The following is a 23,461-nucleotide window of genomic DNA, read 5'->3' as shown; positions in this document are numbered from 1 at the left end:
CTATTAATGCTCTAACTTTATAGCAACAAAACATTACTGATTTTCTTTCACATAATGAGAAAACAATGTTTTATGCTGGAACAAATCCCTTATAAAAAAATTAAAGCTCTTGTAAACATGTCACTGAGATATATCTTCCCTAAGACTGTTGTTTTCATGTGGACAGCCAATATAAATCATTTTTAATTGGATGGTGGGTATAAAAGAAACACTCAGGTAATATTTATCTATCAGAACATTGACATGATTAACAAATTTGTGCCCGTTCTAAACAGATAATAAGGCATGAACATCAATATCCCAAACAGTGATGGATAGTGCTTCAACTAGAGAGTCTTCTTATTAAAGTTTGATGGTGTCTTGATAAAAGAAGCTAGATAACTGCCAAAATTGATTATTAATTTTTGTTAATGTATATGTTTAGCCAGTAAATTATTAGGGGGGGGGATCATGGCACCACACTTTGCAGGATAAGGCACTGTGGTGGTTCAGACTGAGGTGCAACATTTTCTGTCACCATGCCAACTTGCCAGTGGCCTGATCAAGCCATGGTTAGTTGCTGCCATTACAGATAGCCAGGGTGTGATACTGTAGCTACGAGCTCATTATAAGTCCACTTGAATTCTATATGACAATAACATTTCTGATTCCAGCCTGACTAATAATTGTTACTCATCTTTCAGGAAGAACAAATTGTCAACTGGCTACCACTACCCAGTTCCTACTTTCCTGTCTCTCTGCATCATAATCTGTGGTTTAGGCTGGCTAATTTCCAGTTTATCTCTCTTCCTTGCATAACCATATCTCTGGACTTCTGACACTGACAGAGAATTACAGGATGGTTCAAAGGAATAGCTACCAATGTGGATAGACATTTTGAACAATGCATATATAGCCAGCACTAATCAATACTTTATAGAAAGGGAAGTTAAAAAAAAAACTATGATGGAATTTTGTAAGCTTTACAGAGACAATGTCTGGCAGAAAGAGGGAAGAAATGCTGAGTGGCATTAGGGGCAGAAGACTGGTATAGAGCAGAGAGGAGCTAGTTTTTGATACCTAGTTCATATTCCTTTTGTTAGCACGATTATAAATTTCTTTGTGTAGTGCTGGTATACCTTTAGTTCAATGAGACTATAGTGTACTGCATTGACTGTTTACACTTGTCTGGTTTTTTGTTTGTCATGCTGACAATTCATAAAGGACACCTCAGGAAGGTACCACGTATCAGTATTCATATGTTTTTACTTGTATGTATGGTGGGAGTGAATATTATTCAATGTGTATGCATAATGATAGACCCTTACAACTGATGGGTTAGTTGGCCACTTGCACATACAAGCTTGGGTATAAAAAATCTATAATTTCCTATAAATTATTCTATAATTTTCTATAAATTTTATAAACTGGCAATGGGTAATGTACTATTTCATTCAAACGCAACATCAGGTATGATTAATGATGCCATCTTGGGGCTGCTGGATGATGCTAGAAATTACAACTCCTTATTTTAAAAGAGTTAAGGAGCAAGCTTGAAAATGTAAGCAATTATGAGATGGTACCTTGGCAATGAAAGACTCTTTCTGGAACTCTAACAAAGATGTGCACTTGGGAAGAGGAACACTGGGATAACTATAGGTTAGTTTACAAGAGGATAATGTCATACTTCGTTAGGCCTTCACACTTTACCTCTTTGAATAATCAGAAGTTCCAGGGACAGTGTTTCCCAGGTTTGGTTTCTTTGGAAAAGACCCCAAAGGAGATGTCTTTGCAGTATTTTTATTTACCAATATACAAATAGAGCACAGGAGAAGGGCAAAGAGTCACCCTGTTCCTTTAAAAAATGCCATTGCTTCACATATCCACAGGCCAGCAATCAGCTTTGAGAGGCATCTCATTCAAGAGCTATCAGGAGACAATTAGCTGTCATTCTGAAAATAAACAGAACTGTTCAAGAACAGCAACATTCTTTTGCCCAAGGTCCTCACTGTGTTCCAAGAGCCACTTTATGCCAACCCATAATGATACTGCCAGAACTCAGACAGCAATCTTGCAAAAAATATCTTTAAAGGTGAGGGCATGTAGTGTGGGACTCCTGTCAAAGGTTTTGTGAGAGTTAAGGGCCCAGAATTGTTGTCATGCTGTTGCTGATGCTTTTCTTAGGTCATTATGTACAAAGAGGGCTCCTGGTTTTTTTTTTTAACCCGTTCAAGATTTTTGTGGGCTTTGTCTCTCAAACTTAATCCACTCCTACGATGACAGTTTGTAAGCAGGCATTCTATTTCAGATTGCTGGAGAGATGGGGAGAGATTGGATATGTTCATGATTTAACTGGAAAAAAATCATACTGTATTTGTAATTATTTTCTTTTCTCTAATTCATAATAAATATAACAATGTTATCAATGTTATTGTTAAAAAGACGTGCACTTTTATCATGCTCATCTTCAGAATGAATACAAAAAGACAAAAAACCCCCCTACAAACTCTCTGAAGTCTGAAATTTAATTAAACTCTTTTCTTGAAGGATAGTCTCTCATTCATTGGCGCTAAAACTGCAGCGACAGCCTAGTTAAACTGAACCTTGCTGCATTTATTACTTAACACAGTCTTCTAAGGCATTTTACGTAGCCTGAACAAAACTGCATCAGGATGAGGACCTGCACTTCCATTTAATCACAGCATACTTCTTAAAAGAATTGGTGGCTCCAAGGGTTTTAGTTTCTACTGAAGATTATTCTGGTTTCTTAAGGGTTTTCCATTTGGTGTGCTTCTTTGATGAGCTCTGCAATTCTCTGAAAACCCTACAATTAAAAAAAGGCAAGCCTGTCAATGACTCATCAGAACCCAGTTTTGCACCTGAGACATCAAATTAAATATACAGGTATATGCACAGGCAATGTGAAGGAACACTGAGGTGAATGGGAAGTCTGTGCCAGCTTCCATAGCCCCATCCAGCCTTCTCTCCATATGCCATATGAATAACTCCTGCTCTAGAGCCTTAGTAGCAGGCCTCAGATTCAGTAGGAGCTCACAAGAGCAGAGCTACTGAACCTTTCTGATGGCTTCCCTCTTCCTCTCCACCTACCTTGTCTGTTGAATAGTAGGTGCAGCTGCATAACAATCCCTGGATTAGAAGAGTGGGCAGCCAGCCAGTCACCAGAAGACTTCATTAACCCCTGGGGAAGCCCACACCACTGTTTCTTCACTTCTTATGTGATTTTGGGTGGCAGGTGGCTTGCTGGCCTTTTGACTGGGGGGACAGTCCAGGAGAGCCCCAGGTGAGTGAGGCCTGCTTGGGCTGGCTGGATCTTTAGCCAGCCCAAGCAGGCCTCGCTCGCCCAGGACTCTCTTTTCTTGCATCAGGTTGCTTTTAGCTGGGGTGGGTGGGGCGTCATATGCTAATGAGTTATGCTAATGAACTCCACCACCTATGTTTTTACAAAACGACCCCTGCTTAGCAGCATGGCACAGAGACAGAAGGCTGGGTAAAGGATGTGAGGAAAGACTCCCCCCAATTCTCTGCATTGCCTTCTTATGCTGCTTTTGTCAGAATTACCTAGGTACTCATGCTGGCAAAAGGTCAGTAAACAGGCAGTTGCTGGAGTTATTCCTCAGATCAAACCCTTACAGTACAATCCTAAACAGAGTTACACCCTTCTAAGCTTCTTATTTCAATGGACTTAATTCTAAGTTAACTGACTTGACAACATTTCTACATTGCTAACTCTAAAACAATTTGAAAAAGAGATGAGATACTTAAAATGCTTTACATGTTACATGCTAAACACCAACAATCTGGCATAAACTCCTTCCCATATTTGGCCACTGTGCATATGGTAGACAACAAACATTTGTTGCTGTATAACTTTATAAAATGGTTTTAAGGTTACCCAAATAGAGCAACTTCCAGCAAGTGACAAAGGCATTCAGTCATATGCACACAAACAGCCCCATAAGTACAAACTGAAGGAAGAAACTTTCAATATGGCAGGACCAATAGGAGTGCATTTTTCATTGGGGAGAGTATGGGTAAGACCCTGAAATGGAGTTGAACTCTGGGTGAAAAAGAACAGATTGAACAGTTAATCTGCACTCACCTGATCAATCTGGCTTGGAGAAGATAACGAGAAGGAAGCTCTGACATATGAATTTGGCTCAGAACTATCAATGTTAAACGCTTGCCCAGGAACTAGTAGCACCTAAAGAGGAATCCTTGGCAATCAGTTATAAGTTTTCTGTAATCTTTGAAATACTAAAATGATACATGTTGGCTTGCATCCTACATGATCTCAAAATGGAGCAGTTTACAAAATACCTTCACATTTCCTCTTCCACCAACTGCAGCCCACTGAACTCCCCACCCTTTTGTTTGAGGTATGTGTTTCTTCGTGAACAGTATCAAGGACAAGGTGGAAGGAAGAAATTAGTGAAATTCCTTTCCACACTGTTAGAAGCATCCTTCCTTTGTTGAAAAGAGATGGTAGGATACAAGCCCTTGTTATCAAGAGCACCTTTGTCCCAGAATTTAGTGGAGGGACGGTGACTCAGTGGTAGAGCATCTGCTTGGTAAGCAGAAGGTCTCAGGTTCAATCCCTGGTATATCCAACTAAAAAGGGTCCAGGCAAATAGGTGTGAAAAACCTCAGCTTGAGACCCTGGAGAGTCGCTGCCAGTCTGAGTAGACAATATTGACTTTTGATGGACCAAGGGTCTGATTCAGTATGGCAGCTTTATATGTTCCACAAGTATTACGTTACAACAAGGTGGTGTTTTTCATACTTGTTTCTCCAAAGCTTTTTCCATTATTAGGTGCTGTGTGTCAGAAATTCCTTTAATTTTAATCCAGAGAAACATTCCAGCAGCAGGGGTGTGCCAGTCTGCTAGGCCTAAAAAGAAAGAGAAACAGGTACCAGGGGGAAGGAAGATTTACTTTTAAGGAGCAATTATAGAATCACACTGATTATAGTCAGTTGTTAAAGTAGCACTCTCTTTTTCAATCCCCCACTCTGAAGAAGAGATTTAAAAGCTTTCAGAGATGTTAGGTACAAAATTGCTCTGTTTCTTGGTGCTGTCCCACCTTACAGTTAATGCTGCACCAAAGCAGAGATGCCAAGCCCACCAGGGGAACTCTTCTCAGAGGTCACATTGCACAACTGTCTCTGGTCAGAAAGGTGGGGTGAGAACAGCCCTCATTCTGAAAGCAGCAGGATTGTGCACTGTTGGGAAGTTACCAGACCTTACTAACTCAAAGGGCGTTTTCGCACTGACCTTAATTGGCAGCGACGTCCTTCTTCACCGTGCAGGATCTGAGCGGATTTCGCACCAATTGCTGCGGAGCACCCGGAAGAGCCGCAAAGTCCCGCGGCTTTGCGGCGCAAATGGAAACCGCCAAAAACCAGTTTCCATTTGCGCCGCAAAAGCCGCGAGACTTTGCGGCTCTTCCGGGTGCTCCGCAGCAATTGGTGCGAAATCTGCGCAGATCCTGCGTGGTGAAGAGGGACGTCGCTGCCGATTAAGGCCAGTGCAAAAACGCCCAAAGAATCATAGAAGCAATTTCTCAATTAATGCATAGTTTATTCAGCAACAGATAGACACCAAGCTGTTAGTTAAGTCCCCCTTAGCCTCCCACAAGGCAAGAGAACAAAGCAACAGACTCCCACATACACAGACAGCATGCGACCTGACAGCACACTACAGTGCCCCAGGGTCTGATGAGCTGGCTGGCAGAATCTCCTCAAGATGAGAACAGGTCGACTCTTTTCCCCACTAAAGGCTCCTTTCTTATAGTGTGTTCACACTAATGGTCCTGTGGAGCTATACTACATCACTTTCAAAACATATAACCAAGTGTGTGACTGCATGTTCTGTACAAGTTGCAGTTGCTCTGGTAGATAGGATAGGACAGACCCTTCCGTTCTCACAGGACAGGCCTTTGGGGATCTTGTTGTCTAGAAACAAACAACTGATCTTTGAAGGGATTAAGCCAGCCCTCCAGTTATCTCTAGCTGTTGCAATAAGATACACTTGTTTCTGGGAGACAGGCAGGCTCTGTACTTCTTAGAAAGGCAGAGAGGAATGGATGATTCTAAAATGGCTACACTTTGTTCAACAGAAAATTCTATACTTAGCTAAAGTATAGAAAATAGCTCACAAACTGCAGGGAAATTGATCAGAAATGCATGGTTGGTTTTCCATCCAAGAAGCCTCCAACATATGTATCTACACTTTACATGGGAAAAACAGTTTGGTACTATTACTGGCCTGGGGACACACAGCTTCCCTTCTGCAATAAAACTGATTAGGGTACAGTTTATCCAAAGAATTGTGATTTGTTCTTCACATCACTTGTTGTTCTGTGTGGGATTTATTCATGCACTCCTCTGTGTATTTAGGGAAGCCCACTGGTTTCCTCCTGATGACATCTTCCTTTTAGTAACATACCTTAGTCAGGTTTTATTTTAAGCAGTTGTACATCAAACATCACTTCTTGACAGTTCAAGGACTTAATACTATTGCTAACCTTTTAGCCACTTGTCTGCTGCAGCAAGCATCACATCCCTCTGTGTTTTGTAGAATTCTATGACTCTGAAAGACAATTTCCCTCCATCTCAATTAGAAGACTCAAAATTAAAGTCCTGATGGCAGAAACAACACATCTGAGCAGCAGTTTACAATAAAAACAAAAATCTGGTATCATCTAATGGATGCTGCACAGAGATTTAAATGTTTCAAATTGCGTTATTAAAGGCCAAACTAGACCAGGTGGTGGCCATGGGGCCAACCCATGGACACTGAAGCCCTTTTTAGAGAACGTGGCTATTTAAAAATTGCCACAAGGGATTGATCTTGATTGGGCCAATGACACAGTGACAGCAAGCAATCCTGTTTTCCCCCTCCATGTCTTTTAAAGCACCAATACAGTCTGCCCCCCCCAATAACTGTTTTGGCACTTCAAAAGGCATGGGCACAAACTCTTTTTAAATGGTTAAATTCTCCTCTTCTGTGACATTGGTGGCCAGGGGTTTAAGTTTAATGGTTTTAAGATCAGTTTAATGATGTTACATCAGTGGTACTAATGGAAAGAGGTAACTACAAACCCAACAAACACACTCTGTGTGTGTGTCTTCATGTAAAGAAAAGTAGATTATACAATAACTAAAATAAACTTAGCTCACTATATGCATAATTATAAAAAGGGAAAAATTCTCAGTGATTTAGTATACTGTAATGTAAGCTGCTGCCCTGAGCCCACTTGTGGGATAGGGTGGGGTATAAAAATAAATATATATATTTGCATTACCTGTCTACGTGGTCAAAGAAACCTTTTTGACCCCACTGTTGAAGCAGCTGGGATATCATAAGCTGCAGAAATAAGACCTCTAGTAAATATTATGCTCAGGTATAAACAGATATTAAGAAATAATCTAGATGGCACAAATATTAGCAGTCTAAATTCACTACAACCTTTAAAAAAGCCCCAAACCCAAGTTCTCAAAGTACTTTGCTAATACATGCCTTGTCGAAATGATTAGGCATGGTGCTGCTGCCAAGGAACTGTGAGCGGTATTCAGAGACCCAAAGCAGAAACTGCATGTATTGATCCCTGGTGTGTCCTAGTTTCCGATTCCACCATTCTCAATTATCCTGCTAACTCAAAGAAACAGACAAGGGGCTAGTTACAGCAAAACTCTATGTCCCAGAGCCGGCTGTGTTGCTAATTGGCTTTGTATATTTCCAAGCGCTGGAAAAGTTTTTAAACTTTTGAATATAATTCTCTTAAACATAATTTTCCTAAATATTCCATAAACTATTTTAAATGAAAGTACTGATGAATTGTGACGGTGTTTCTGCCTTAATCTTCATTTACATCTTTGTTGTACCTTCTTGTCCCTCAGAAAAAAAAATTCAACCTTTGTGAAAATCATGCTGTAAGTACAATAGAAGTGGGAAAGAAAAATGGTAAATAATTAACATTTTTTCTTAATGTGATCTTTGTAACTGTGTATGGTTTCTGCAATTCAGGAGGCCAAGGCAATTACTGTCTATAAAGAATTATGAAACCACGGCACATACAGGTGAGAGCTCTGCAGTACTCACCTGAGTGAAAGTGCTAGTATGCATTGTAGAAACCTGTATATGAAGAATAACTCTGTCAATGAGAGGTTTGGGACCAGTTAGAAAGCCTATTCTTAACCTAGATAAAAGGAAATAACAGTTACTTCAGAAGACTGGGTTCCATTAATATTTAATTAAAAGTTAATATATTATATTTGAAAACTCATCTTCTCCCCTGACATTTAACTTGACTTTGAGCTAACAGTAGAAAATTATATATGAAAGCAAGAGGCTATAAAATCAATGAATTATCTGCTAGTCTGAAAACATTTAGCGAGATAACTTTCACCGGTATAGGGGTGGGTGAATGCCTCACCTTGATGCACTCTCAGAAAGAGGAATCCGGATTTTAGTAACGGAAAGGAGAGAAGGCTGGGATGCAAGATTTAAAAAAATAGTTGTAAACCAGCTATACAATAGTTGTAAATGAGGAATTATGGAAAGGGGAAACACTCCCTCCCCCAATACACTGTGAGTGTTCTCTAAGCTATTAGGAACTTTAACAAGGCTTATCTATCCTTCTCTCCCCTCTTTTCTGTTAATGGATGTGTGGCATGACAGCTTTTCTGCCCTGTACTTTCTCTCAGACTTCCCTTGTCACCTCACAGCCTGGTCAGAAAAGTTGGGGCAGAAATCTGCTTCTTGCCTCTCCTTTCTGCCCTCTCTGATAGGAGCTACTCAGAATTAATATCTGCCCCCTCTCTCTTAAGTGTAGCCTGAGGACCATCACTAAAAATGGTACATTTTGTTAACATCACGAAGTAGTAGGCAGTAAATATGGAAGTGTGCAGCTCTTTAGCTAAACAAACTACAGGTAGGTACAAGACATATTCTAGGTACAACTAAGCAAAACAAAGAAAAGAAACATCACTGGCTAGTTACTTACAGCCTTTGAGCATCTGGTCTTTGACAGATGCATGGTGCCCCACCCCAAGCATATTTACAAGCATCCTCTGGCATAATTTTCCTCTATCATTCCTCATCGCATGAGCTTCCCTCAACAACACCAACCACATAAAGCAGGGGTGGTCAACGGTATCTCTCCAGATGTTTTTTGCCTACAACTCCCATCAGCCCCAGCCATCAGTCATGCTGGCTGGGGCTGATGAGAGTTGTAGGCAAAAAACATCTGGAGAGATACCGTTGACCACCTCTGACATAAAGGAATAGATCTCCTTTTGTGGACTCTTAGGGCCTTAGCCTATCCAAGTTCCAGGTGCTGGGGTTCATCCCACCTGAACCTGGTCTCTCCAATCAAAAGATGTTAACACATTAAGGACCTAGCAAGTTTTCCCTTTTGGTTATAACTGAGCCTCTCTATGCGGAGATGTGTATCTTTCCCATATTCTATCTGTCACAGGGACACCAACCCATCATTCTATCACCATGACTGTCATAGCATATCTTGCTTATCTGCCTATAATCCACAACAGGATGATCAGCTAATCTAAATATTCTGTCTGTTTTGGACCATATTTCTCATCAGGCTGTTTTTCTGGAGGGGTTCCCCTTTTCTCCTTTATAAATTTACAAAGTCATATTTTTCTGCCTAGCTGGAGAGTTCCCCAAGTATGTAAATTTACAAAGTCATATTTTTCTGCCTAGCTGGAGAGTTCCCCAAGTATGTAGAAACTTCTGCCTTGTTTGTAGATGGCCACATTGTGCCACTTTCATCATCCACATAGTTCACTATTAGAAATACATTTGCAAAGTCAAGGCAGTAATCCAGATTTCTATTTCTGATAGCTTGATGGGGCTCTCCTAGAACTGCATTTTCTACTAGTGCTGTGCTCGAACCTCAGAGGACCTTACCCAGATGAAAGGATTTTAGAGAAAGAGTCTGTCCGCAAAACTCGGCCATCAGTGTCCATTGAAAGAAAGGTTGGTGCCCAAGGCTTGCAAAAGAAGACAAATAACATATCTTCATTAATAGAACCTGTTAAAAATGCTGCTTTAAAGGAGTTTGAAGCAGTGGTAACATGAGAGATTACCTGATAACCTATCTGGTGTTATTGCTTTTACTACTGGTGGCATGTGAGTGCCTATGGCCATGGAAATGCAATATGCAGTTTTTGTTGCTGGAAAGAAGTGACTGGGGTCATATGAACTTAACTGGAGAGAGTTAATCAGAATGACAGTTAAGCAGTGCTTTAGCTGCTTGACCTCTTCATTTTTGCAGTTGTAAGCACAGCATCATGATTAGGGCAAACAATTCTACTAAAGAGTAAAGAGTAAAGACAGATCATTCTGCAAGATATCAGTAATTTGGCCTCAGGGAGATGTAAGTTAATGAAGATTTGCTTCCTATTCTAATGCTAACAAAAATTAAAAACATAAAAAAGACTAAATGAAAACTCACCTTACTAAACTGAAGAAAGTAATACGGATCATCTTCTATTATTAGAAAATCATACTGTCTTGCAAGCTAAAAAGGGAAAAAACCCACATACATGATGTTTATTCAATTAGAAAGGGTTGAATCCAAGGACTTATTTCCTTCAGATTTCTCATTCAAAGTAAAGATATCATTGAACAGAACTCAATGACTGTGATTCTACAAAAGATTTATCATTATGTTATCTTATATTTCCATGTTGTTAGGAAACATTCAGATGGGATGGGTGAATTCCAGTTTTGTTCCAGGTGTAAGCATTTTTTTAAATTGGTGGAAATTAGTGGCCTTGATTCAGATAAGCACATGCACATAGAACTATATCTTTTGCAAGTACCGGGGCCTTAATTCATTTCAATGAGGGAGATGATTCATGAAGGAAAAAAAAGGGTATGTAGCTCACCTTGTTTCATGGGTAGAAACAACAGAAAAGCAGTTCATTTTTTGAAACTGCTGGGCAAGGGAGAAAGGAAATTCACGCCTTTACCCATAAATTCCATGGAATGTCAGAGAAGCCACTTCAATCAGCATCATATACACAGTACACACAACAAATTGTACTGTTGCTAACTCAAGTCTTCCTGATCCCAGTTACTGATGTCGGCAGAATCCTCTGCTAGTCAGAAATGGTATGACTGCATTTAGTCCTCTGTCTCTAATGCAGCTTTCCAAGCCAGACAGGCATGGGTGAGAGTTCACAACATTCTATCAATCATAACAAAAGATGGCTAGTGATTCAACTAAAGAACTACCTCACTGATCAATGCTGAAAATTAATAGAGAAGGTGGTCTGGATTAAGGGAGCTCTATGAACATTTCTCAATTTCTGTGCCTGGAAGAGTCTGATAGATTAGACTACAGAGCTACAGCTGAGCATGTTTAATTAATGAATGCTTAGCCACACTTTTTTAAAAAAAGTATATATTTTCCCTTGTAATATTGTAGTAAGACAAGTTGTTACCGTACACAACAGATTCCTCCTCTGCTCCAGCAATAACATTTGCTCAAATAAAATAATATGGAGCTCAAATAAAGGCAAACAGTTTACATTCTAATCTCACAAGCACCTTGGTGAATAAACTATATATTTCACTTTATAGTGAGAGTGGTAAAGAATGGCTGCGGTTAGAATTATGGCTGAATAAGACTACTTGATTGACAGGGCAGAAATATAGCACTGTTAGCTTGAGGAAACTCCTCAAATCACAGTACTCTTCAAATGAAGAAGGGAGAGATTGATGCCTCTCTCTTTGGGATCTGGCATCCACTTCAGATGTATCCGGAGGGTTGGTCATACACAGAATACAGCAGAAACTCATTACTGGCCCCTCAGAAACTCTTGAAATAAAACCATACTCTTCTCATCACTTGCATTTTTCTGGTATGTAACATCTACTAGATCCACCTGACCATCTTTTTGCCTAAACTGCAAACTATTAATCTTAATATACCTGATAGATCTCTTTCTTGCGATCTTCTGTCAACGAGGTTCCAGTGGGATTGCTGCCATTAGGAATTGTGTAAAGGAATTTGGGGAGGCTGGTGTTGGGTTTTCTTGTGCCTTCTGGGCTCCATCTGGAAAGAATTTCTTTCAGGTCTTTTGGAATAATACCATGTCGGTCACTGGGAATGCTAATGATGTTACAGCCCAACGGTCTCAGCTGTTTTAATCAAAATAATAAGAAAAAAGAAGAAAGAACAACCTTTATTTAAGCAATCCATTTTGCATTTCACAAACTGTTGTTATAGTACTAATTTTCTGCTGTAAATCTAATTTTCCCCTGTAAATCAACTGTAAGATTTTAAATTATCTAACAGTGCAATCCTAAACAAAGTTACACTCTTCTAAGCCCACTAAAATAAAGTAGATTTTGAAGGGTATACCTCAGTTTAGGATGGCACCCTAATTCTCTCACTCTTCAGGTAATAATGTGTGGGCCACACGCTGAAAATAACGAATAGTTAAAAGTAATAGAGAAACAACTGCACACTATGGTTATGCATTTTTCCCTGCTGTGACCCCTCCTGTTTTTATTTTACATCTTTAGGGTACCAGGAGTCTCCAACCAGGACACCCAGAAGTCAGGCTTCAGCATCATGTCCTCTGTATTACGGGCATCTTGTATCTACTACAAACCTGGCAGTTTCACATCTGTATTTTGAGAGTGCATCCTGGGCAGTTTTTGAGGTGTACACCTAATACTTTTTAAAAATAAAATGCACATTTTAAAATGTAATAGTTAATGAGACAAATACACGATTATTCAGACAGCTCCCACTTCAGCATAAACTTGCTGGCAAGGGGAGGGGTGGTTATTTTCCAGCAACGTGCAGAACACCCCAGAGTCTATCTCTCATCAATGATTAGGTGAAACTGCCAGAACCATAAACTCCTCTGTCTCAACAGAAGACAGACTAATGGCTCTAAATGCAAGACGTTCAGCCGTCAGACTGAAATTTCAATAACGTTAATAGAACAGCCAGAGAAAATAGAAAAGTATGGGCAATTATAGCAGAGTTTTAAAATAAGGAGTCTGCAATTTCTCTTTCTGCACTAACTAGCCTTTATTTATTAGGTCATAAATAAAAGAGCAGCTGCAAAAGTTTTATATCGTCCCTTGGAACAGGTAATGAAAAAATATTGCCAATAATACACTAAGTCAAGTCATAAATCATCCCGACACCCAGTGATTTGTAGAATCAGGAAATGCTGAACTATTATAGGTAATATCGACAGGAATAAGATTTACTCCGCTGTATTACCCATTCGTGTATTTCATTTAAATGCATGAGGTCTATGTGTAGCCAGTGAGCACATGGCCACTTTGCCCATGTCAATAGGCTCTTGTCAATTGGAGAGCTAGTTTGGTGTAGTGGTTAAGTGTGTGGACTCTTATCTGGGAGAACCAAGTTTGATTCCCCACTCTTCCACTTGCACCTGCTGGAATGGCCTTGGGTCAGCCATAGCTCTGGCAGAGGTTGTCCTTGAAAGGGCAGCTGCTATGAGAGCCCTCTCCAGTCCCACCCACCTCACAGGGTGTCTGTTGTGGGGGAGGAAGGTAAAGGAGATTGTGAGCCACTCGGAGACTCTTTGGAGGGGAGGGCGGGATATAAATCCAATATCTTCATCTTCTTCTCTTTCCCCATGGAGCCCTTTCCGTGTATAGGAATGTGAGCAGAAAAATTGCATCTGAACCAAGCTGTGCCCTGAGATTCTTCACAGTCATCTTGGTGATTACAGTGACTAGAAAAACCTCAGCTACACCTACAGAAATGGATAAATTGTTTCTATGTGCAAGGATAGTTTCCAGGATTCTAGACACGGGAGGGATTATGGAGAGGGAATAGCGGGTTTGTACATATAGATCAGCCCATATTTGTCTTTTCTGAGATTTTTGCTTATGTTTCATCTCATGAAAGCTCAGTAGGCCACAGGTTGCTAGACCACCTCAGTTTTAGACATAGCCTATTAAAATAAGGATTCAGTCAAACAGACAGACCCGCTCAAGGGCTCAGAAGTATATGTTCTTTACTAAGGATCGGACTACACATTATGCTTTATACAAGATGTCAATGGGGATTGGCAGCCATATTGCACCTGTGAATCACCAGCAGCAACTCCTGTGTAAAAATGCACTAGGGGCCCAATTTGGATATAAACTGTTGTAAGGGGGGGAGTGGGACTCCTCTCGTCCCTACAGGCTGTTTTAGCTCCCAAAAATGGTACGGGGGAGGGGAAGGCATCAGCCCCTCTCCTTATTCCGAGGTCTTGTTCCAAGTCAGGCCCCTGCTGTGCTTTTATACAGGAGCTGTCACTGAGGACTTGAAGATGAAGTATGGTTGCAAGCCCCTACTGCAAACTCATCTAATGTGTAATTTGAGCCTAAGGCAGTTCCTACATGGGGACTGTTTATGAAGTTATTCAGTATATCTAGTCCCCAAAAGCCACGTGTCCTGCAATGAGCCCAGGTTGATCCTTGTCCTCAACATTTCTGCACAGTATAGGAAGATGCCAGCAGGGGAGATTGCCATGCAAACCATAATGTGCAGTGACAGTTTAGTTCTCAATGATGTACCACAGTCTCATGAGCAAGAAACTATCCTGTGCAAATATGATTTTATTGAGCATTTCTAGTTCTTGGAATAATTAGGAAATGAGAAATTTATACACAATTAAAAATTATGAAACCTGGAAAAGCACTTCTAATTAGGTTATTTTAAACTGATTCTTAGATTTCCAGATCTCAGGAAAGAATAAAAACTCTAGGCTACAAGACAGTGCTGAAACCGCACATGAATAATACCAACAACCTTTACTGCCACAGGTTTCCAGACCCATGGAATACTCACAGCTGCTAGTGTCCCAGGGTAGCTGGGTACATCTAAAAGGACCGTGTCTCCGGGATTAATAAGCATCTCAAACACCTACAAAAAATATTTTACAAGGCTGTCTGTATGCTGTTAGGAAAATATAAGTTTTGCTGCAGAGAAAAAATATGGTTTTAAAAGATCACAGAGTACAAACTATTAACATAAATTACTAACTTTATGGAATATGAACCATTTAAAAAACTCATAAAATATATTTAATCCCTCAGAAAGAATCAGCTGAGAAAAGAACAGACAAGAAAAAAGGAAAATTTACTGCAGTGCATTTTAAAAAACCACTGAGTTAATTATAATGAAGGTGAAGTTCCAGAACATAAAATCCTACTCAATGGTACCACCATAATCCATTTTTTAGTTTCAACGAATATGCGGCAACAGAATGGGTTGAAACACTAGCAAATGGTCCCATATTTATACTGCAGAAATACTTATTTGATGATAAACTTTGCCTATTTCACAGATCATTGGCCAAAAGAGTAAATATTTAGTAATTATGTGGAAGCGATGGCCTTGTCAGATTCAAATTGCACATTTAAAAAAATTGTTTCATGGTGTTCAATGCCATAAATTCTGCTTTTAAAAAAAATCAAACAATGAGAACAACCCCAGAGAGAACAAGCTCCACTTCAGGATAGACATCTATCTTCAAGAATACCGCTTTAAGGATACGTTCTGAAAGCTTAATCCTCACTGCAGGAGGTGATGGATGCAGAACTATATCTGTATTTCTTTTTTCCACAACGGGGCTATTCAGAGGTAATGTTCCCCACTCCAAAACACAGTGCCATCAGCTTGCATACTCCTTCCTCCCCCTTGCATCTTTCCACATTTCTACTTTCTCAATAATTGATAACTTTCTGTTACATCTAAAAGTCGCTAACAGTGGTTTGCTTACCTAGCTCAGAACAAACCATGGTTTGCTGTGAAAGAAGAGATGGGAGGACCAAGTTTTGCCCATGAACATTTTAAGAATAGGTCCCAGGATTCTTTCTTGTTAAAGAAATAAAGCAACAAATTGGTTTTTGATTGCTTAACTGTGTGCCAGGACTCTTTGGGATCTGATCCTTGGGTTTAAGCTCCTTCCAGGGTCCCTTGTGCTACAGCTTCAGGGATGCCTCAGTGTTTAGAAAGGATGGCAGTTTTATGCTCACCCATAGCCCTCTTTTTAGCCTTCATCCTCTCACCAAGCTGTTGAAGAGAACCCTGGTATGTCCTCCCTCGAGCCCATCTAGCCCTTCTTTTAAGGGAATGGCTACACAGAGGCCAGCCCAAGGATTCCTAGCTCAGCCTCATGAGGTTTCAAAAGGATTGTGATCCTGTGCCAGGTCAGAGAGTGGTCCAGTGGCCCCTCCCACTTTTCTAGCCTGCCCTGCTCTGGGTCAACCAGTTGGTTAAGGCCTAAAGCACCTAATGTGATGGTGTGCTGCCACAGGCCAAGACCATCTGACAAAGCCGGCCCACTGGGTCGTGCCATTCATCATCCACCACCATCGGCCCCCTCAGTTGCCTCAGTCAGAACTGTCCCAGCAGTTGGAATCAGTGGAAAATAGGACTGAAGCTGCAAATGCTTCTGAGGCAGCCCAGTCTCCTCCCTCTCCAGGGGTTTCCAGGGGTGTGGTGCTTGTTCCTGCACAATAAGCACTTTTTAAGATACCAAATTTTCCCAAAAGGGAATGTAACCAAACCTTCCTAAAATAGATGGTCATACAAAAAAGTTTTGTATTATTGTAAACACTTATAATATATATGCAAATGTAAGATAACTTTTCTGCATAAAAACACTTCTGGATAAAAATACTGGGTAAATAATACGTTAATCAACTGTAGAATCAGTGGAAATTACATCAGAAGCACTATGAATATTGGCTGGTGGTGAGGAAATGGAGTTTACTTTGCAGGAGAAAAAATAGTACTAGCTCCTCTTTAAATAGTACTAACTCGTCGGCGAGGAGGACGGGATATAAATTAAAAATTATTATTATTATTATTATTAAAATGTTACCAGTACATAACGGAACATAAGCTTTTTACCAACAGTAGTGTATTTCATCTATGAGCCATATATAATAGATTTATTTTTGCAAAGCACAATTATCAATGATGGCTATATTTCAAGTCATCATTACAGGGTATCAGGAAAAGTTTTCAATTAAAAACAATTGCAGCTTGAATTAACCTAAGGTACTGCAACTGTGCAAATCAAGATGTGCCACAATGAGGAGGGGAAGCAATTCATCAGGAAAAAAGAAAGAATGATTTTATTTTATATCAACCTCAATATATTAATAGTTTGAAATCTTACTTTACACAAGCCTTGTTGGCTGCCAGTGGTGACACATATCTCCATTTGTCCTTCTTCAGGCTTGTAGGCAACCGTTGGAGGATTATGGAGGTTTTTCTGTAAATCTTTCAGCCACAACAACAACTCTGGAATGCTGAACATAGATCTTTACGTCAGTGAGCACTTAAATATACATGTTCTGTTAATTATCTTTCATTAGTCAACATAGACCCCTTTAGCTCTTGGTTTAAATAATTTTCACTACAGGCAATGGAAAGATATAAAGCTGAATGTGAGGGACCATAGCTCAGTGATAGAGCATCTGCTTTGTGTTCAGAAGGTCCCCAGTTCAATCCCCGGCTTCTCCAATTAAAAGGACCTGGTGGTAAGTGATATGAAAGACCTCTGCCTGAAATGCTGGAGAGCTGCTACAAGTCTGAGTAGACAATACTAACCTTGATGGACTAGTGTTCTGATTCACTATAAGGAAATTTTGATGTGTATACAAGGATACTGGATGCTAAATTATTTAATATCAAAACACTGTAGTGAGTTTTGGTCACTGTAAAGGACCACTGCCAAACAAGTTCATAGTTAACATCAACTTTTATGAGAAAACACATTTTTTTCCTTTCATATTTGAATTGAGCAAAAGCACTCTAAATTTAAAAGTTTTTTCCCCTCTCTCTCTGGGCAGAGAACAGGCTGGGAGGGGGGAACTCAGTTCAATTGATTTCCAGAGTTACCTCAGTTCATTGTCATACAATGCTAACAGGTCTAGATAATGGGATGGTCAAGCTTCCCCCCTCTCTTAGAGTAGGGAACATAGACTTGGAGGTGTTAAATACTAAAGAGACTTCAGGAAGGAATTCCTGAAGAATCTTCAGGAAAAGCTTCTTTGACCCAGACTGACCTGGTCAGTGGGTAGGGAAAAAGGAGGAAGCAAGGAGGAAGGCCTCTTTGGTGCTGAGTCCATCAGGGCAGACAGAACCCTTAACTGAGGAGATGGCCATTAACCATGTGCTGGTCTGAAGAGTTGGAGGAAGCTGCAAGACAAAGGGATCTCTGTAGCGATCTGTAACATCCTAAGCCAAGGCACGTGCTATATTTTAACATCTAATAGGTCATGTATGGAGAGAGGGGCAGAGGAATTGTGTTTTACCCATTTCTTTTGAACCCCTTTTCAGTCTGCTGCTGTGCTAAAAGTATGCTTGTGAATATTTTCTCTTCAATAAATACCTTCTAACTTTTGGTGCTGGTAGTGGCTCTGTGTACCACATAGACCTCTATCATCTTGGACACACTATTTTAAAAGGAGCACCAGGGGAAGGCAGGCAGTTGGCAAGTGGCTATTGCTTCCTCTATTCACTAAGGAATTTTAACCCAATCCAAGTTTTTTTTTGGGGGGGGTAACCTTGTTTTCTGATTAGTGCCAAGGTCAAAGGCAGGGTGTTTGTATTAATTTAACCAATATATGTATTTAAACCAATTAGTGTATGTAGTAAGCAATGGACTCATTTGCAGACATGGCAGCCTTACAGCTAGAACATGATCAAGCACAACAGGCTAAACTTCTGAAACTGTGAAATTATTGAGTCAACAAAAGCAGCTGTAACAGCCAAAAAAGAGACCAGTGGGTAGGATGCTGGGAGACTGCAACCTATCCCTGTGAGGCCAGTCTGTCAGGTCAGGATGTTATTAAAGGCACACCTTTTGCTTGCGCCATCCATGTAAGTTTTTCAAGCCTTCACATGCTTCATATGTGGACCTGTGGCAGCCTTTCTGTACATTGCACAAAATGTTACTAGTGACTACACCTACCTCCCCAACAATTATCTGCAATACATCCTTTAATGAACCTGCTACTTCAAGAGCGGGAGTTAGATAAAGGGTCCCCAACCTTTTTGAGCCTATGGGAACCTTGGAATTCTGACACAGGGTGCTAGTTGCAGCCACAAAATGGCGTCCACTGTGGGAGATAGGGCTAAACACACATATACACAAAGAGGAAGCCCAAGTGCAGGGAATGAAGAGTAAATTTTAAAAATACATTGGGAAAGAGGAGTCAGAGAATAAAACCAACCCTGTAATGGCAGCTGTTCCTGAAATGTTATTTTAATCTGCAAAGCCAATCACATCTCCAATGGCAATCAGAAGCTCTACTGGGCAGAAGTCTACCTGGTCCTGCCCACTTTCTAAACACACTCTGTCGGTGCCAGGAAAGGTAGTGAGCACTATGGCACCCCCTGGCACCACGTTAGGGACCCAAGTTAGATCTATGGTGCTTGTAAAGTACCCTGCTGAGCCAGAATACTGAAGAGCTCTCTTCATCAACTCTTCCCCGATTTCAACGGTTGTTCCATCTCCAACAGTAATGCTGGCTGCTTTGAAAGGAAAGGTGTTGGGATTTGGTGCCCCTCCAGCCAGCGAAATAAGTGATGGGGGAGACCTCTGCATCAGTTCCGCTACAGGAAAAACAAAACAAAACAAGGGGTTACTGTGATTTAAAGCATAATATTCCTTTTTAATCCAGGTTTTTGTTTAATTATTTATTTATACTCCCTATCCACTACCCACTTCACTAAGTAGTCAGAGAGGTAATCAAAGAATGCACTACAACAGAACTGAAAAAATATTAATAATAAAAAGCCCATTATAATTTAAAATATTACAAGTAAAGTATAAATAAGCGATACAATAAAAAGCCACCCAAATGTTTGGAAACTGTAATTCTAAAGTCAGCCCTCCTTAATATCCTTGAACACAAATTTATTTACTTATTTATAACACTTTTCTGCCATCCTTCCACCCAATTCAGGGTCCTTGAATTATGGCCCTTCTGGGGGGGGGGGGAATTCTTCAAATGTGCATTGGTGGAAGATGGGTACAAATAGGAAAAATACAATTCAGTTTGTGGCATGCCTGGTTTGCGAACCACAAATTGTCAGAATCTTTCAGGGGCCAAACAGAACGGTTTGGTTTGTGAGGTTGTGATGCAGCAGGATCACCCCCCCCCTTGCATGCTAGAGAGACCAGATTCACAGAGAATCTTCAAATGACTCTTCTCTACCTGCCCTCCAAGTTTGGTGAGGATTGAATTTATGGAGTCCATGTTATCCCCACCCCACCCCAAGAAGGTGACCTATCCTCCATTGTTTCCAATGGACTAAGGTCAAACCAGAGAATCTCTTAGTAGAAACTGAAGGGGGACATTTTTGTAGGCCCAGCAGAACCAGTGTTACTGGCAGCACAAACCCAACAGGACTAAGGTTAAGCCAGAGAATCTCTGCAGTAGAAACTGAAGATGATGGGAGGAACGTGTTGCAAGCCCAGCAGAATCAATGGCACTGTGGCAGTGCAAACCCAACAGGACTAAAGTTGAGCCAAAGAATCTTTGCAGTAGAAACTGAAGGGAGGGCATTTTTGCAAACTCATCAAAACCAGTGCCTTGTACAGAGTGCCCAGCAGTACCAGTGTAATCAAAGAGTGCCCAGCACATGTCAGTGCCATTGTGTCAATGCAAATTCAACAGGACTGATAACTAGAACAGAATCACACTCCAGGGTTGGTGTGGGGGGCAATTTTGCAAGCTCTGTGCAAGAAACTGGGAACAGAACTCAAAGAAACCCGGCGGGGGGTGGGGTGGGACACGAAATCTCTTGAAACTGACAGGACTAGTTTGAAATGACAAATGGTTGATCTGCCACAAACTTCATTTTGTGAACCATGAAGTGGCCATGAACCATGAATTCATCATGAACTTTAGTTCATAAGTCAGTTTGTGCTCATCCTTATGTTACAGGCAATGCTTTTAAGTCTCTTAATTTTGATGGGAAAATTAGCCAAGAGACTAGGTAGAGCGAATTTAGGAGTGAGGATCTTTTCTTTCCATGATTCTTCTGATGAAAACCCACAGCAACTCAAGCACAGGAAAAAAAACAGTCACGGCTGGAGAATTCTGCCCCTCCCTCTTGCCAGTTCATGAAATGTATCTATTCATGAACTGGCAAAAATCTCCAAGAACAATTTAAATGTTTGTGGAAAATTCATGCTGGTTGATCTGCCACAAACTTCATTTTGTGAACCATGAAGGGGCCAAAATTCATCATGAACTTTAGTTCATAAGTCAGTTTGTGCTTATCCTTATGTTACAGGCAATGCTTTTAAGTCTCTTAATTTTGATGTAGAAATTAGCCAAGAGACTAGGTAGAGCGAATTTAGGAGCAAGGATCTTTTCTTTCAATGATACGGAGTTTGGGTTTTCAGCCAAGAATAGTCCAAGCAATTGTATTTTTATAGTGTTTACTTAGGATGTGTGGTAAAAGAGAATTTACACACCCACCCACCGATCTATGTACAAGTAATCAAGAGAATAAGAAAATAGAGGTTATCAATAGAGGAATTCAAGGGTTGTTGAAGCGGATAATATTCACCTGATCCAGAAGAGGAGACGTCTGTTCAATGGGAAGTACATGGAGAGGAATGCGGACCAGTGTAACCCGCCCTATAGACCCAATTACAGGAGTAACGGGTGGTAAAGACCGCAAATGGCACCCTACAGAATGCACACCGAGGTGGGTTTTTGACCCACACTACATAGGGGTTCGATGGATGGGGGTCGTTAGTTACCAAGGGGCTTTGATGTTCCATTGATGGCTATTTTGAATTGCTATGCTGGGAAACTTCGCACATTTTGCTAGGATGATAAGCTTGGAGCAACTGAATAATTTGTTACTGGTTTTTGGCTGACACTCGGAAAGGGATCAAAGACCTTTAAGGGTAGGATCAATCAAATTATGCATTTGATTGGAGTTAGCAAGGTAGAGGTGATAGACTGGAGGAAGAGACAATTGGCAAGTAGCAGAAGATCAGAACTTACCCACAGTTCCCATGTTATCATGCATCCCGTTTGGGCGGAGACTCTGTACTGTGTCCACTCTACCTGTTTACATGGGAGTGTTTTCTTGGCCTGTTTTTGGTCGAACTCCATTTTGTTTAACAGAAGTAGGAGACCCTCTCTCTTTATTTGCACTGGGGTACTCCATTTTTATCAGGCAGCGCCTCTCAGTAACACTTAATAGATACTTTTGGCCAGCTGAGTGCTGGTGCTTCACATAAAACAACCCAATTCAAGATGTGACTACCAAACGTATTTGGTTATACTCTTAAGATTCTACAGTTTGTGGAGCCTCAAAATCTGGACTGGGAAAGTTTCTGAGGAGCAGCTCTTTATTTTTTAGATTTTATACTGCCTTATTATGATAGCAGACAAGTAGGGAAGATGAGTACCAGGTTTCAAGCCACACAGAATGACTGAAGTTTAAATGATGCTGTTAGTCAACACTGGAGGCACAAATATGGCATCCAGAAAACATATGTCCCTATCTCAATTGCGCCAGTTCCTACTTCTGCTCTTTTGTATCATGTTCTCCCAGTAGACCTATCCCCACTAGAAACCCAAACTAACAATATGAGGAAAACCTGAGATTGCAGTTCTACTATGGAAGGGCATACTTACTGAGGAGTCTTATTGGAGAGGCTTTTCTTGCTGCACTTACTGCAGTTATATATCGTGAATAATTCATGGCTACTGGGCCAATCACCAAATATAGCTTCTAAATGAACTGGACCCAGGCTGAAAGAAAAGAGAATGAAAGAAAGCATCACCTTTTCAAAGCAGTGTTTAAAAAACCTTCATTATAAAAACTCAAAAGGAACATTTGTAGAAATGTAGCTTTTCCATTATAATATGGACCCCACCCTATTATGTACAGATGAGATGGCTGGACAGTGTTATTGATGTAACAAACACGAATTTGAGCAGACTTCAGAGGATGGTGGAAGACAAGAGGGCCTGGTGTGACTTTGTCCATGGGGTCACAAAGAGTCGGACTCAACTGTGCGACTGAACAACAACAACCAAAAATATAATACACACACGTGAAACATTATTAGAATTTGAACTGGACAATACTGTGCAGCATTAAACAGAAGCACCACCACCACTAGCATCTCTCATTCAGCACTTTGAGCCTCACACTATATGACTGGTTCTTTACTTAGTTTCAAGCATGCATCTCCAAGTATATGGCTGACACAGCCAGTTCGATGATACTGACAATCTGCTTGTAGTGGCTAACTGCAGTCTCCCTCTCCCACTGAAGAAAAGATCAGTGTGGTGGACTTCTGGGGTTGGAAAATGCCGAGCTGAATTGCTTCTCAGAAGGGGAGCAGGCTGGGGCTTCTGTTTGGGGTAGTGGAGGGCAATTTAATGCCTGCTGCC

The 23,461-nt window shown here is 40.7% G+C and overlaps 1 protein-coding gene across 1 annotated transcript; it reads right to left on the bottom strand.

Annotated features, from left to right (window-relative positions):
• Window positions 1-1,763: 1,763 nt before the first annotated feature.
• AADAT (aminoadipate aminotransferase) lies at window positions 1,764-22,813 on the bottom strand. Its single transcript, XM_060246537.1, has 13 exons — window positions 22,697-22,813; window positions 19,475-19,643; window positions 17,200-17,332; window positions 14,859-14,933; window positions 11,960-12,169; window positions 10,476-10,541; window positions 9,929-10,011; window positions 8,099-8,195; window positions 7,302-7,363; window positions 6,522-6,586; window positions 4,781-4,887; window positions 4,100-4,201; window positions 1,764-2,803 (listed from the first exon to the last, which is right to left on the bottom strand). The coding sequence occupies exons 1-13, from the start codon at window positions 22,761-22,763 to the stop codon at window positions 2,747-2,749; spliced, it is 1,293 nt and encodes a 430-aa protein (XP_060102520.1). The 5' UTR covers window positions 22,764-22,813; the 3' UTR covers window positions 1,764-2,746.
• Between the last annotated feature and the right edge of the window lie 648 nt (window positions 22,814-23,461).

The sequence above is a fragment of the Heteronotia binoei genome, chromosome 9, assembly GCF_032191835.1.
Source record: "Heteronotia binoei isolate CCM8104 ecotype False Entrance Well chromosome 9, APGP_CSIRO_Hbin_v1, whole genome shotgun sequence".
Lineage (NCBI taxonomy): Eukaryota > Metazoa > Chordata > Lepidosauria > Squamata > Gekkonidae > Heteronotia > Heteronotia binoei.
The sequence above is the reverse complement of the archived record's forward strand: the minus strand, read 5'-3'. Positions and strand labels throughout refer to the sequence as shown.